Source organism: Penicillium manginii, assembly GCF_028828005.1.
Source record: "Penicillium manginii strain IBT 31320 chromosome Unknown utg000004l:1.0-7231830.0:1.0-7236170.0, whole genome shotgun sequence".
Taxonomy (NCBI): Eukaryota; Fungi; Ascomycota; class Eurotiomycetes; order Eurotiales; family Aspergillaceae; genus Penicillium; species Penicillium manginii.
In genome coordinates this window covers 2,856,387-2,871,532 of record NW_026643105.1, presented here as the reverse complement: position 1 = coordinate 2,871,532, position 15,146 = coordinate 2,856,387, and the positions used below count along the sequence as shown (strand labels likewise).

Below are 15,146 nucleotides of genomic sequence, written 5' to 3'. Positions count from 1 at the left end.
TCCATCTGAGTGAAATACATCACAAAGGCCATTGGTCAAGTTCTTATCTTCTCCAATGAGTCCGGGGCTGTCTCGCCAGTCCTCGCTTCAAAAGAAGTCTTGTAAGACCGCCACCTCCACGCCGGCACATTTGCAGCGTACATCTCATCAATTTCAGCAAAAGTGCGACCACGTGTTTCTGGCATGAAGAAGTACATGAAAACAAGGATGGCGCCCATACATCCAGCAAAAATGAGGTATGTCTTTGCGCCGAGATTTGCTGCATCCGCCGATGTCAAATGCGGGACAACAAGGGTGGTGATGACTGCAGTTATTTCCTGGCAAGCGATAGTATAAGACATGGTGTAGTGGCGGAGCTTTGGAGTGGCGATTTCAGAAGGCATCAAATTTGAAAGGGAAAAGAACGACGATGCCCAGAAGAAATTGAAGATGAAGGAGAGTGCCGCAATTGCGGTTGTCGCCTGCTTGTTGCCTTTCTGAAAAGCGAGGGCGCCGGCGACCACGTCGATCACGAACAGAATACTCATACCGGTGAAGGCGGTTGGGCGTCGGCCCACGCGGTCGATCACCAACGGTGCTGCAATTGTACCGGCCAAAGTGCAACATGAGGCAATGATAGTCAACGTGAAGGCATCTGCAACACCCAGTTCCGTGAGGAAAACGGTTGTGTAAGTAGTCGAGAGAATAACACCCGATATTTGGTTGAGGGAGAAGAAAGAGCCTGCCACAATGGTCCGTTTGAGATGCTCTCGTTTAAATATATGCCAAAATCTAACCTCGGATTGAAGTTCGCGATTGTATCTTTCACAAAGCTCTATGAGCTGAATTTCGTCATCAACTTTCTCGTCGCTGAAGCCGCGGAGTTTTCGTAAATTATGTCGAGCTTGTTCCACATTTCCTTTTGAGATAAGCCATTCTGGGCTCTCTGGTAGAGGGATTGTCAAGACCAATAGAATGACTGGCACGGCACTTTGCACAGCAAGAGGAATTTGGTAGGCCAATTTTCCACCTAGTTTGTTTGTGCCCCAGACCACGACAGTGCCTACGACACCGGCTATAAGGTTCAGAATGTTTATTGAACTGACACATCTACCTCTTATAGCGACCGGTACCACCTTAACTAACGATTAGTACCATTTTTTCCATGTAGATCGAGATTGGGAGAGCTGTACCTCAGAAACATAAAGGGGAGCAGTCGCCAGAGCTATGCCCATGGCAAACCCATTCACAGAACGACCGCCGACAAAGGCCCCCAAGTTAGGCGCGAAGACCTGCAGGAGCCCTCCACCTATTGAGATAATGTACGCCGCCACCACAGGCCACTTGCGGCCAAGGTGGAAATTCAATGGCGAGGCCACCAGTCCACCGAATACAGCGCCAACTAGGGGGGATCGAGAACACAAGATCTTGATTGTGGGCCGTGAGAGCGTATTTTCCGGTTGCTGGATTGGGTCCCTGGAATTTCGCGACCTAACGGCGCTGTTAGCATCTGAATTGAATAGCAACGGTCAATTGAGAATGCACTTACAAACGGGATTAATGCCGCAAGGGGCGAGATGAGCTTATCATCATAGCCGAAGATGAACGAGGCTGCACCGAATACTATACAAGAGAAGACCAGGAGAAAGTTGACGGCACCTTTCTCCGATCTCCGTGGATCGACATGCTCAACCTCCGCGGAGGCGATGTCATTCTTGTCGACATTCATGGCTGCACGGAGAGACCAAGCCCAGTGTGAAAACAGAGTGGCCGGAGTGCAAGCTCTGGAGAGCAGAGGAGGCTCCTCCTGCATTGATATTTATATACAGGGTGCCCAGTCTGCGCAGGGCCATAGCGGGGTGGATGATTTCCCCATGGAGAAACTGGAGAAGCATGGGATGATCGGGGCGCCTCCCGAGAATCGTAGGGGCTTCTCCTAAAATACGGGGTACAACGGGTGACTAATCACTGGAATATAAGCTTATTCACCGCATTACTCTCCGCTTCCTCTTCGGGGATGTGTGTGTATGGTGTGAAGGAGAGAGTCAGCTAGTAATACATCGTTGATAATATGGTACTCCAGCGGAAATATATTAGCCGTGTCTTCTAACTTCACATCTTGACTCTGAACAAAACCAGCTCGAGGCCTTGGAGATTTGGCATTTTTGTAAATTGCGGAATCATTACCGCCCGGTGAGCTATAAAGCAAAATAATACATAATAAACTATTAAATACCCTTATCAGATACGTCAACGGAGTGTCCCATGGTAAGGTGCAACTTGAAAAGTGCGACTGATCCTGGTTCTGAGATTTTGTGATAAGCTTTACTATAACTTCAAAGTTATAACTACGAGTACTAATACCCATCGGGCTACCGGAGTATATCACGGTCAGAGATCCACCGCGTTCCACTCCTTTTCTTAGCAAAAACATGCCAAGAAAATTTATTCAAGACAACCCCTGCGCTGAATAGTTTCCTGCATGAAACGATGATTGGGCGCCATTTAACACCAGCACCTACTCGGATCTGATCGGCAGAGGAGTGTTACAGTTGATGGTGGGATGTCACGTCACTGTGGGGGAAATCTGCGGAGAACACTGGCAATGGAGTATTCACGGGCGCTAGCTACAGGTAAATTCATTGGCTATTATGCAGAAACATAACATGTTCCTGAATATTAGCTGCACCTTCAATAGGGAATTCTCCGGTGTTGTTTACCTCCAGTCCGGGTTTCGGGCTAGTTATCTGAATAAGACTTGTTTATAAACTATCATGATTTTCCCGCCGTATTGGACCTTTCTTCAATCTGCTACGCCTTTCAGAATTTGAATTTGGATTACTTCTTCATGAAATTTCCAAACATGAATCTGTTCTTCGTCTTGCTAGGTGCCTTGGCAAGCCCCACACTGGCTGCCCTAGAGCTTGTACCAGGCGCAACATGGACTGCTGTGAGTCGTTCATTAATTACGAGGATTCTTCAAGTACTTCGTTGTAACACGCCCACCCTTTCATATAGTCAAATGGGGAGCATCTACAAGCCCATGGTGCCGGATTCATCGAAGAAAATGGAATTTATTACATGATCGGCGAGGACAAAACAAATGGTACTTACTTCCAGAACGTCAACTGTTATTCATCGTCCGATCTGGTTCAATGGAATTATGTCGGAGCCCTTTTGAGCCGAACTGCTTCTGGCGATCTGGGTCCTGAACGAGTTGTGGAGCGGCCAAAGGTCATCTACAACGACAGCACGAAGAAATATGTGCTCTATGCCCACATTGACAGTTCAAGCTATGGCGAGGCAAAAGTGGGTGTGGCAACGGGGGACTCAGTGTGTGGGAAATATAGTGAGTGACTAACTGTTTCAACATCGTCCAATGAAAAGAGCTGAAAGAGATATCTAGACTATCTGGGTAGCTTCCAGCCGATGGGAAATACTAGTAGAGATATGACTCTGTTCAAAGACGACGACGGATCCGGATATCTTATCTCCGAGGACGTATGAATTCTCTGTTCCCATGATGATGGTAAATCCTCGCTAATAGTTGATTATTCCATGACACTAGCGCCCAAAAGGACTTCACATCTACAAATTGACAGCTGACTACCATAATGTATCCTCTGAGACGTATCTGTTTCCGACCCCAGGAAATATCGAAGCGCCAGCACTTGTGAAACGTGACGGTCTCTACTACCTCTTTGGGTCGCATCTGTCAGGCTGGTCAGACAATGACAACGTCTATTCTACATCAAAGTCTCTCGGAAGTGGGTGGACAGATTGGCAAACATTTGCACCCGTCGGCAGCAAAACCTTCTCCTCTCAGACAAACTATGTGCTCTCCATCGATGAAAATCGGGTCATGTACATGGGAGATCGTTGGGTAAGCACGGATCTTATGACAAGCACGTACGTCTGGTTACCACTCCAAATTTCGGGCACGAATGTTACTATGAAGTGGTACGATCAATGGGCTCCAAATCTTGGATCCTCATCTGGATTCCAGACATCTCTATCCAATACAACAGTCCAGGGAGAAAGTGGCACCTATGCCGGGGCAGCGAAGGATATCAGCTGTACTGGTTGCTCTGGGGGCTACGCAGCTGGTTATATTGGCGGGCCAAGTGACGGAAGCGTCACGTTGAGTGGCATTCAAGCCAGTGATTCCGCAGCAACTACAATCACGTTTGAGTATAGAAATGGTGACTCGGGAACGCGGTATGCTAATGTCACATTCAATGACTCTCCCGCTCAAAAGGTCGCTTTCTTAGCAAGTGGAGGCAATGTCAAGAGAAGTGTTATCAATACTCAACTTAAGGCAGGAAAGACCAATACGGTTGTCATCGAGGGATATAATACTGGATACGGCCCGGACATCGACGAGGTGGAAATCCCACTATAGCCAATAGTCGCAATACATGCAGAATAGGCTATGCAACACCAAAGTTTGGAATCTGGCAATTATTTTCCATCATATCTTTTCTGTTTTTACAAATCAAGCTAGAACTAGATTGATGCACCTAACTGGCTGTAAACTTTTTCTGCCAGTCAAAACTTGTAGTGGCTCCCGCGGCACGAAGTTGGACCGAAATCACGGTTCATGCATGTTGATACCTTGATCATTCAGAAAACTTTATGTATGATTTTATTTAACTGGATAGTTCCTAACCACGTTAAAGACGACTTTGCAGTAAGCCTTTTCGGAATCCGATGTGTCACTGGCACTTTTTAAAGCTAGTTGCGGGAAGGCCATTAGTATTCTGCCAAAGCATTTGATATTTCCAATACCTACATTCTCAATTGCCCCAGATCCTCCGTGAATAGTAAGATCCAATGAGAATCTGTTAAAAGAGCTCATATGCATACATAAGATATGGGGTAACATTGCTTTGACGGGGCAACCTGAGTTTCGCCGACGATCCTCCGTCTCAGTCGACATCTGCCGAGCAAGCCTCCGACCAAGTCCCGGACTGAGCAAATCCCATCCTCTCCTGCTCGTGGAAAAACATTCTCGAGGGAAAGTCTCGGTCAAATCGTGCAGATTACTATTGGTATATACGAATCCTTGCAATTATTTCTCCGGAGAGCATCCTCTTGCCCAATCCTTTGTGAAGAGATCAAGTCGATCGCATTTAATTTCTCAAGGGCTTGATCCGCTTTGCCAAGGACCCTGCTTACAACCCTGCGATCAAGTTTGCGATTAAATCACCACACTGTGATCCGGCTCTTTCCCAAATAAACTCGAGAGGCTTGACATGTCTGTTCTTCCTGATTCATCGGATGTGGCTACTGGTCTGCAGGAGCAGCGCCTGTGCCCTTCAGAACATGTCGATGCATCCAACCCAATTCTAGCAAAGCCCACTACTTCGAAACCATTTTTTCATGTGACCGCTCCGCATGGCTGGATAAATGATCCCTGCGGTCTAGGTTACGACCCAACCACCGGAATATACCATCTTTTCTTTCAATGGAATCCATGGGGCAATGACTGGGGCAACATGTCATGGGGACATGCCACTTCAAGGAATCTCGTATCATGGGAAACATCCCCAGAGCCAGCTATGACACCGTCCGCTGAATATGATTGCCGAGGCGTGTTTACCGGATGTCTACAGCCTACCGATGTTTTTGGCAAGCCTGGAAAGATGACCATCATATATTCGTCAGTCAGTCACCTACCGATTCATTTCACATTACCGTATACATATGGCTGTGAATCAATCAGTCTTTCTGTATCAGAAGATGGTGGAAAGACGTGGCAGCGCCAGGATTGCAATCCTGTCATCTCTGGGCCACCTAAGCACCTCTCAGTAACAGGATGGCGAGATCCTTACCTCACAACCTGGAAACGAGGATGCCGAGATGCTCCGAGCGATGAGAATTCGAAATTTTATGGAATAACAGCCGGTGGAGTTGTAGGCAAAGCCCCGACTATCTTTGTTTATAAAGTCAACGCCCAAGATCTCCGTCAGTGGGAATACCTCGGCCCATTGGTGGATGTTGGTCGCAATTTCCGGCCATCACGCTGGTCCGGTGATTTTGGCGTCAATTGGGAGGTATCAAATTTGCTGACACTGGCCAACGACTCGGGCGACGAACGAGATTTCGTCATCATGGGAGTTGAGGGGTGTCTGCGCCCCGAAAATCCGAGCGAGCAGACGCGCCGTCTGGCTCGTTTTAAAAGAGATCCTCGGGGCCAGATGTGGATGTCTGTGAGAGCGCGCAAAGAACACAACTCGATTGACGAGCCACTATCCGATTATGCCTTTTCTGGATATTTTGATCACGGGTGCTTGTATGCTGCCAATTCATTATGTGATCCGCAGACCTCTCAGCGCATCGTCTTTGGTTGGATCACAGAAGAGGATCTGCCTGATGGCCCTCGTCATCGCCAGGGTTGGAGCAGTATGATATCGCTGCCTCGTGCAGTGCGAATGATGACATTGCGCAATGTGAGAGGAGCACGCAGCTCACCGCTGGAAACGATTACCTCCATCGAGGCGATTGCCGATTCTTCCGAGCACGGCACTTTCACTATTCATACGTTAGGAATCAGCCCGGAATCGCGACTTTCTGAGCTACGCGTTGGTGCTATCGAGCGCCCACTTACTGGGGTGTCTTTACCTGCAACTCTCAGTGCAGCCTCTGAAGCTGGGATTTCTCTGTCGACTTCTCGCTGGGAACTTCAGACTGAATTCTCTGTCGGAAAATCTTGCAAGAGAGTTGGTGTCGAGATTGGACACGATGCCAGTGAGTAACCAACCTTGTATACAACCTCCTAGGTTCTAGATACTAATATGGTCATGTTAGGCTTTGAACATCGCACAATCCTTGCTTGGGACCCGTGCAGTGAAACATTTACGATCCGCCGACCTCCAGTAACGAACACGGAGATCAACCATGGAGATGAGTCGGCACCTCATACACTTTTCACCTTGCGCAATGAGCATGGTGATGATGTCGAAGAGACGCTCCGCGTGCACGCGTTCTTCGATAAGAGTGTACTCGAGGTCTTTGTGAATGAGAGGACAGTAATTACAACTCGCATCTACCACCACGCAGAGAAATGCTTCGGCATCAGATTCTTTGCCGAGGCAATGAATTTCCAATCTGGCGAGCCAGCGATCCTCCATAAAGCTCAAGCTTGGGATGGGCTTGAAGCAAGCTCACAATAGTTTAAATAATCTAAATTAATACACATTAGCAACCATAGTCTCATAATTATTTAAAGAAATAAACCAAAGTGTTTGATCATGATTGGTATTATTTGCTTGAACCCCAATTCATGCGAGTCGCTATATGCAGCCAAGAGGATAAATATTATACAGAACAATGGAATGGACCGGTCAGAGTTTCCACACAGCCCATCCTTTGAGATCGAGCTCTTTGATGATTCCTCGAAGGGGACCTTGTAGCTCCTTGCCATCCGCCCAAATCTTTGGTCCAACCATATAGCTGATAAAGCCTTCGGGTCCGGAAACCAATATTAATTTCCTTCCAGGAACATTGTCCAAAGGCCGTGGTGTAGATTCAATATAGTCAGAAATCTCCTTTTTGCTAATAAATCGGTTTTCCTCGTCGATATAATAGTCGACGGTGACCTGACCTGGATATTGAGACTTGAGACCATCCAGCTCTCGCACAATCATAGACGTATTCTTCTCTTCCAAGGAGTGAAACACTGTCTGGTCGTTCGAGGTTGTGGTTTTAGACGAACCAAACCATCCTGAGAACCAGGACCGACGGGCCGTTACAAGTACAGGTGTATCGCTGTGACCCCCGATACAATCTTCTTTCAACCGGTTGGCCCAGAATATGTGTATCCGCGGTCTGTTCTCTTCGGTTGTGCGGTTCAGCAGAGAATATCCAGCCTGCAACGCCGGGGCAATCCCTGTCCCGCCAGCAATGAACAAAACTTCTTGAGTTTCCTTCGGGATGGCGCACTCGATCTGCGGTCCTCGCATCTCGATATCAGCGCCTATGCTAAGGGTATGCAGGTATCGCGAAACCTCTCCAAACGGATCTTTGCGAATAAAGAAACGCAGATAGCCTTCATTCTCCTCGTCCACGGTCAACGGTGTTGCTGCTGTCGCTGGGAGGGGTGTATAGTCTCGTCCGATCTGTAGTTGAGGCTGCTTGAACATCACACTCCACACCCCTGTCCTCCAGGCATCCTCGTAGACATCGTAGTTGCGATCGCTATGGTATCGGGGGCGGAGGGTGAAAAGGCTGCTTGTCGACGAGACCGGCTCTCTTGACACGAGGCTATATTTGGTGAAAGTGTCTGGATTAAGGGTATCGGACGATGGGCTTTGCGATCGTAGATATGCGCCAGTGCTACCAGCAGCAATCGTCACAATGGCAATGCCTACCCAGCGATTTTTCGGAGACGGAGGTGCGGCTTTCGAGGCAGTCGAGGAAGAGGCATAACGGCGATATTGAGCCACCGGCTGCCGCAGTGCCGACCTACGGCAGCATAAAGATGAAAGAGAGGAATTCATAGAGTACGGTCTTTGAACCGTCGTGGGTTCATCGCATTCTCCGAGTTTTAAGTTGGGAAAACCGCGGGGAAATTGGGAGTTGCAAGAGGGTAAAGCCGATTGGGCGATCGACACTTCTTCGACTCAAGCAATCAAATCACCCCTTGGCAAACTTCGCCTTCGCCTGGTCCCTTTGCCTCTCTCCACCGATCTTCCTTTCTTAACTTCTCCCTTTCCTCCACTTTCGCCCTCTTACATACCTCGATCGCTGGGAAATGGAGAGTTTTGCCAACATCTCCTAACCCTCCCTCGAATCGAGCTCTCTCTCTCTCTTCCACCTCCCACCTCCCACCACCCACCCCCGGGTTTAACAACCAAAAAAGAAATGTCGAATCCGGGATTCTCACACGACAGAAATGGCCTCGCCGCGCCACGAGACTCATTAGAACTCGCATCTCTCGCCTCATCCTCACCCGTATCCGTCGCCGGTTCTTCGCGATCCTCCTCCCCCGATGGAATCTCGTCCTCGCGCAAGCTATCTCTCGAAGACGAAGATCCACTCGCCGATGACCAAGGAGATGTCTACCTCGAAGCCGGTCGCCAAAGAGGCTATTCCGTATCCTCTGCCTTCGACTTCGGACGCAACCTTTTCCCATTATCGCAAACACAAGGCGGGTACGCTCCTCTCGGCGCATCCACGACACTAGATCGCGAGGGACAGGATGGATCCTTGGAACGGAACAAGACGTTGACATACCTAAACGGCCTCTCCCTAATTGTCGGTCTGATTATCGGCTCTGGAATCTTCTCCTCGCCAAGCCAGGTCAACGCGAATGCAGGCTCGCCAGGCGCATCACTCATCATTTGGGCGGTGGCGGGTTTGCTAGCGTGGACGGGAGCTGCGAGCTATGCGGAGCTGGGAGGCGCGATCCCACTCAATGGCGGAGCCCAGGTCTATCTTTCAAAGATCTTCGGTGAACTTCCGGGTTTCCTTTTCACCTGGTGTGCCGTTTTGGTGCTGAAGCCCGGTTCGGCGGCCATTATTTCAATTATCTTTGGGGAATATGTCGTCCGCGCATTCGTTGGTGCTGATGTGGAACATGTCAGCCCGTGGATCAACAAGGGTGTTGCTCTCGGCGGTCTGGTTGCGGTGACTCTGTTCAACTGTATCTCCACCAAGATTGCGACCCGTATTGGAGATCTTTTCATGTTCTTCAAGTTTGTCGCTTTGCTTGGTGTCACTGTCACTGGAATTGTGGTGGCGATCACTGGTTATTCGTCGAAAGGAAGCGCCAGCGACGAGTGGAAAAACACAAGTTGGTTCGCAGGGACCAATACAGAAATATCGGACTTTGCTGTAGCGTTGTATGCAGGACTATGGGCATTTGACGGCTGGGACAATGTAAGTGTGGCCGATTCTTTTATTCTAGATACCGTTTCTAATGCTTTCTCTCAGACGAACTACGTGACTGGCGAGTTCAAGAACCCGAACCGCGATTTGCCGCGTGTGATCCATACCGCTATGCCCTTGGTCATTCTTTGTTATCTGATGGCCAACGTTGCCTACTTCCTCGTTTTGCCGCATGATACAATCGAGGCCAGCAACACAGTTGCCGTTCAATTTGGCGGCAAAGTCTTCGGCCCCGTTGGCGCTGTTGTCCTCGCACTGGTTGTGGGAGCCAGCTGCTTCGGAGCTCTCAATGCAACTACCTTCACTAGCGGTCGACTTGTCTATGCAGCCGGAAAGGAGGGATATCTCCCATCATTATTCGGACGCATTGGATTGGGCAACTCTTCCTCGCCAACCCCCGCCGCAGGCACTCGTCTTCGCCGTCGTTCCTGGGCCCGGAAATCCATTTCGCGTCTGCTTGGCGACGAATCCCGGCTTGGGTTCACGCCTATTTACGCAATGGCATTCAATGCAACGTTGACCGCCGCATACATTGCTGTTGGTGAGTTCGCTACACTGGTTACTTTCTACGGTGTGGCCGGATACACATTTTACTTCGTCACCGTTCTCGGCTTGATCGTTCTCCGCATTCGCGAACCGCATCTCGAGCGTCCATACCGAACCTGGATTACAACTCCTATTATCTTCTGCTGTGTTAGCCTGTTTCTACTCAGCCGTGCTGTCATCGCCGAACCTCTTCAAACCCTCATTGTTGTTGCATTCATCATCACCGGCGTCCCTGTTTATTACTGGCGCATATATCAGCGAGATGGTCGAACTGGGATTTCATGGAAGTTCTGGAAGTCGCGCTCTCGGTAGAGGATGGATTCCAATGACCGTTGCGTGACTGTTCCATGACCGTGACCCGTTGCTATCTCTATTTCTTTGTTTAGTCTGATGATTGATACCCATGCATATAAAACCGGATGTATGGTGTGAGCAACGTGCTCAAATGTCTTCACGCGTTGCTCTAGAATTACCCTGGGCGCGCCGTTGGCATACGATGTGATGACGGTGGCTTGCCAAGTGCATTCGAATTTTCTTTTCTCCCCGCTGTCTTATTATCATTATTATCTTCGGATGATCTGTTCTACTGTCCTATACTAGATCACAATAATCAATAATCATTATATCTACAGTAGTCTCCGTCAACGGGCTCATCAAAACGCGACACGCTAGCTTGACCGCTGTACAAGAGTCAGCTCCGTAAAGTTGCCACTAACTGGCGATCTTTCTCTTTGCAGACAGATTGTAGGTATCTGATTAATTTCGCTCTCATGGCAGAAAGCAATTCTCCTACCTCGAGCCAGTTAGAGCTTCCAGAATCCCCCTCTCAAATCATCGGCAGACGCAGAAAACGCCTTGTGAGCATCATCAAGCAAAATGATATTTCTCTCCTCCGTCGTTTTATTGCCTCGTGCTCTCCCGAGGATGTGATTGCCCCTGGGACAACCTACTTGGAAGACACCTTGTTCAATGCAGCCTCTTACGGTAGCCCCGAGGCTCTCTGCATCCTCTTGGGGGTGTATACCGCAGCCCCGGAAATCGTCAAAAAGCTCAATCCCAAGTTCCGCCTGCTGCTCGACGCATGTGGTGCAGCAAATATTGACGTCGTGCGTTTCATCTTGGACAGCCATGACGATCCAGAGAATCTGTTACCGCTCGGATCGGTAGATTTGCATCAGAGAGATGATGACTCCGGAGATACGCCGATTCTCGCCGCTGCGGGATCGCTGATATATCATGATCTCGATGAAGACGCCGACGAAGTGGAGGATGAGGAGTGCCTTGATCGGAATGAGTGGATTCGGAATCGGATTACGCGAAGCCATCAGTTGATCAATTTTCTTCTCGACCGGGGCTGTTCAGCGACAGATGTCAGTCCTCCTTTGCCAAATGATCTTTACCCTTGGGGAAATCAGGTTCAAGACAGTGTGATTGGACTTGCTGTGTCAACGGGTACTGGTCCATTAATTCAACGGCTTGTTGATTCCGGTGCCGATATCTATCTCAAACATCAACATCTTCATCACCCCAGAGTACCACTTCAGTCCAGTACCACAGACACTCGCACACATGATGTGACTACGCTCCATCTGGCAAGCTTCTTCCATAACTCTGATGCTGTTAAAGTGCTCTTGAATCATCAAAACCACAAGGCCAACGGCAACCCTGACCTGACTTCCTCATGTGACAGTGATGGGCGGTTGCCATTACACTGGGCAGCTAGCGGCAGTGCCGAGTCCAATTGCAGACTCCTGGACAAGCAGCTCAAAATCACAGAAACCCTTCAGCTACTCCTCGACCACAATTCTACTGGTATCAACCTTATTGACAAAAACGGATCCACACCCCTGCACTATGCTGCCAGAAGCCACGTTAGATGCGGTTGCACCCAGCATGCTGACCTTGCTATCCGCATTTTACTAGAATACAAGGCCGACCCTCGGATCCCAGATGGCTCGGGCCGTACTATCCTGCATCTACTAGGGTACCACTCCCATCAAGGCGACCCCATCAACACCACGCTCCTAGAATCAATCTTGTCACACGGTGCCAATATCAACCATACCGAGAACAACGGGAAAACAGCATTGCACGTCTTTACTCAGAATCTGCGACAGGTCTCAGCGGCAAAGTTCTTACTTGAGCATGGAGCGGATTTCAGAGCTCGAAACGCTCTTCGCGAAACGCCCTTCCATGCGGCAGCGCGAGGGGTTTTGAATGATCATGTACGCCGTGATGGGAGAGATACGGAAGTGACAACCGCGAACAAGATCAGACTTCAAGATGAGATTATGCTTGCTCTGAACAATGCTGCTGGGGAAGATGCCGCTATGTTGATGAACCAACCAAATGCGCAAGGTAAAACTCCACGAGAGTTGTTGGAGGAGACAAGAAATAGGTGGCAGGGGATAGCGCAGCTCATATCCGGCCCTGGGAGAGGCAGAGGCAGAGGCAGAGACATAGGGCAGCCAGTAGGAGCATAATCACAGAATACTAGATGAACCTGTGAGGCATGTCCTTTTGGATATAGTCTGACTTGGTGGGAAAAGAATTACCGCTCACTGATTGGACCATAAGTCCTACTAGTGAGTAAATCACTGAGCATGAGCGTGTGCTGACACTTACTCGAGTCTGAGCCTAATCGCCCTTATTAAAGCGGCAGCCTGGCAGACAGGAAAGCCCCACCCGACAAAATCCGGTGTATATATCCATGGATAATATAGTAGCATATATCATTAATCTCGTACCATAAGGTTATGTTGAATAGTGCAACTAGTAGGGAGTTCGGATATCGATATCCCTAGTCACTCACTGACTTCTCTCAAAAACTTCTTGACCCCCAGGTTGAATTCGCTAACGGTCAACAAAAACAAAAAAAAGCGGCTATTTTGCCTCAAGGACTCGGACAAGTCTACTGTGCAGTAGCAAAATCCTCGAGATACTGCACCAACTTCTGCACATTCTCCAGCGGAACAGCGTTATAGTTGCTAGCGCGCATACCGCCAACACTACGGTGACCCTTAAGTCCCTGAAGAAGAAGCTTCTCAGCACCAGCAAGGAACTCCTTCTCCTTCGCCTCGTCGCCGCTGTAGACGCGGAAGCAGATGTTCATGCGGCTGCGGACGCTCTTGTCCGGCACCACCTGGTACGCTTCGGGGTACTTGTCCAGAGCGCTGTAGATGAGATGCGCCTTCTTGTCGGCGACCTGCTCTTGTCCGCTGACCTTCTGAGCGCCGAACTCGGAGACAAGGTCGGCCATGACTTGGCCTGCGATCCAGAGGTTGAAGATGGGGAGGGTGTTGTAGAGAGAGTTGTTCTTGGCGATGGTGGCGTAGTCCAGGACGACGGAGCCGGGGAGACCACCGGTATTCAGACGGTGCAGGAGTGCGGGGGGAGGAGTCGCGGTCTGAGGGGGGAGCAGGTCCTTGCGGACAATGGCAATGGTGATACCAGTAACACCGATATTCTTTTGGGCGCCGCCCTATTGAACGAGTTAGTAAGATGTAATGTTTCCCCCGATAGACGCGAATAATCGCCTAATGCACGTACGAAAATGACAGCATATTTGCTAACATCAACCTTGCGGCTGATAAAGTTGGAGCTCATATCGGCAATGACAAGACGCTCATCCTCCTCCTCCTGACCCTGCGCCTCGAGAGACTTGGGGAAGCTCTGGAACTCGACACCATCAACCGTCTCGTTGTCACAGAAGTAGACGAAGGCAGAACCCTTACCACCCTCACGCTTGGTGGGAGTCAAGGACCAGGAATCCTCAGCCGGGATCTTGCCGAACTTTCCATTATTGGCCTTGCGCGCATCAAGAGCAACGTTGACATACTTGGACCCGACAAGACGAGCCGCTTCCTGCGAAGCCTTGAGCGACCAGGATCCCGTAACAAGGTAATCAAGCTTCAGTTCCTCGTCCACTTCCTTCGCCAGTCTCTGGAAGACTTGCTCATCGACCTGCTCCTTCTCAGCACCGGGGTTGGCCTTGAGGATATCGGCCTCGGCGCGACGGCGTCGGCGCTCGATCCAGACGGAGACGAGGTTTTGCACGACGGCGCTGAAGCCACCGCTTCCGCCTCCTTGCATGAAGAGGATCTCATAGTTGTCCGGGATATCGAGGAGGGTGGAGAGGTTTGTTTTGGCGTCAGCGAGGATCTTGTTAGCGGTAGGAGAGCGGTGCGAGATCTCGCCTAGTCCGAGGCCGCAGTCGTTGTAGTTCACGAAGGCCTTGCCGCCGGCCTCGACGACTGAGGTCGGGAGGGGAGCGGGGCCGGCTCCAAAGTAGGCAACTTCTTGTCGAGAAGGCATTTTGGAATAATGATCGAGGATTGGGAGGTGAAGGGGGGAAAAAAGAAAAGAAAGTTGAATAAGAACTTGAAGCGGGAGGGAAAAAGCTCAAGAGTGGAGATCGCACCTTGGTGGATCAGATTAACCTTGGAGTCATCGTGAATGCAGCAATTGAGTCAATTTAAGGGCCTGCTAGAAGACTTATCCGGTTAAGTGTCCTAGTCCATTCACCGGGTTCTTTTCTATTAAGCCAAGGTTATTCTCAACTGGAAATGAAATTTGGCGGCAATGGCGGGGTATGAGTCAAGGCTGCAGATTGTAGATCAAGTTGCATACAACAGGTTCCATTGCTGGAAAATTGATACCCCAGAATTAGGAATAGGTGAATTGATTGATTGAGTATTGACAATCTACTCCTATTAGCTGCCAGTTAAAGT

The 15,146-nt window shown here is 49.6% G+C and overlaps 7 protein-coding genes across 7 annotated transcripts; 4 read left to right on the top strand and 3 right to left on the bottom strand.

The window, feature by feature from the left end:
• Nucleotides 1-35: 35 nt before the first annotated feature.
• N7533_004807 (uncharacterized protein) lies at nucleotides 36-1,708 on the bottom strand (the record flags this gene model as incomplete). Its single annotated transcript, XM_057101457.1, has 4 exons — nucleotides 36-1,115; nucleotides 1,173-1,288; nucleotides 1,359-1,470; nucleotides 1,529-1,708. 4 exons carry the CDS (start codon nucleotides 1,706-1,708, stop codon nucleotides 36-38), a joined length of 1,488 nt encoding a protein of 495 aa, XP_056961087.1.
• A 1,134-nt stretch (nucleotides 1,709-2,842) lies between these two features.
• On the top strand, nucleotides 2,843-4,381 carry N7533_004806 (glycosyl hydrolase family 43 protein; the record flags this gene model as incomplete). Its single annotated transcript, XM_057101456.1, has 4 exons — nucleotides 2,843-2,929; nucleotides 2,998-3,328; nucleotides 3,386-3,480; nucleotides 3,548-4,381. 4 exons carry the CDS (start codon nucleotides 2,843-2,845, stop codon nucleotides 4,379-4,381), a joined length of 1,347 nt encoding a protein of 448 aa, XP_056961086.1.
• An 853-nt stretch (nucleotides 4,382-5,234) lies between these two features.
• On the top strand, nucleotides 5,235-7,154 carry N7533_004805 (glycoside hydrolase family 32 protein; the record flags this gene model as incomplete). The annotated part of the gene is made up of 2 exons (XM_057101455.1): nucleotides 5,235-6,729; nucleotides 6,790-7,154. 2 exons carry the CDS (start codon nucleotides 5,235-5,237, stop codon nucleotides 7,152-7,154), a joined length of 1,860 nt encoding a protein of 619 aa, XP_056961085.1.
• A 171-nt stretch (nucleotides 7,155-7,325) lies between these two features.
• N7533_004804 (cytochrome b5 reductase family protein) lies at nucleotides 7,326-8,480 on the bottom strand (the record flags this gene model as incomplete). Its single annotated transcript, XM_057101454.1, has 1 exon — nucleotides 7,326-8,480. One exon carries the CDS (start codon nucleotides 8,478-8,480, stop codon nucleotides 7,326-7,328), a length of 1,155 nt encoding a protein of 384 aa, XP_056961084.1.
• A 364-nt stretch (nucleotides 8,481-8,844) lies between these two features.
• On the top strand, nucleotides 8,845-10,728 carry N7533_004803 (putative amino acid transporter; the record flags this gene model as incomplete). The annotated part of the gene is made up of 2 exons (XM_057101453.1): nucleotides 8,845-9,861; nucleotides 9,916-10,728. The coding sequence occupies 2 exons, from the start codon at nucleotides 8,845-8,847 to the stop codon at nucleotides 10,726-10,728; spliced, it is 1,830 nt and encodes a 609-aa protein (XP_056961083.1).
• A 458-nt stretch (nucleotides 10,729-11,186) lies between these two features.
• Nucleotides 11,187-12,899, top strand: N7533_004802 (ankyrin repeat domain-containing protein; the record flags this gene model as incomplete). The annotated part of the gene is made up of 1 exon (XM_057101452.1): nucleotides 11,187-12,899. One exon carries the CDS (start codon nucleotides 11,187-11,189, stop codon nucleotides 12,897-12,899), a length of 1,713 nt encoding a protein of 570 aa, XP_056961082.1.
• A 428-nt stretch (nucleotides 12,900-13,327) lies between these two features.
• N7533_004801 (O-phospho-L-serine:2-oxoglutarate transaminase) lies at nucleotides 13,328-14,730 on the bottom strand (the record flags this gene model as incomplete). The annotated part of the gene is made up of 2 exons (XM_057101451.1): nucleotides 13,328-13,897; nucleotides 13,966-14,730. 2 exons carry the CDS (start codon nucleotides 14,728-14,730, stop codon nucleotides 13,328-13,330), a joined length of 1,335 nt encoding a protein of 444 aa, XP_056961081.1.
• Nucleotides 14,731-15,146: the final 416 nt, after the last annotated feature.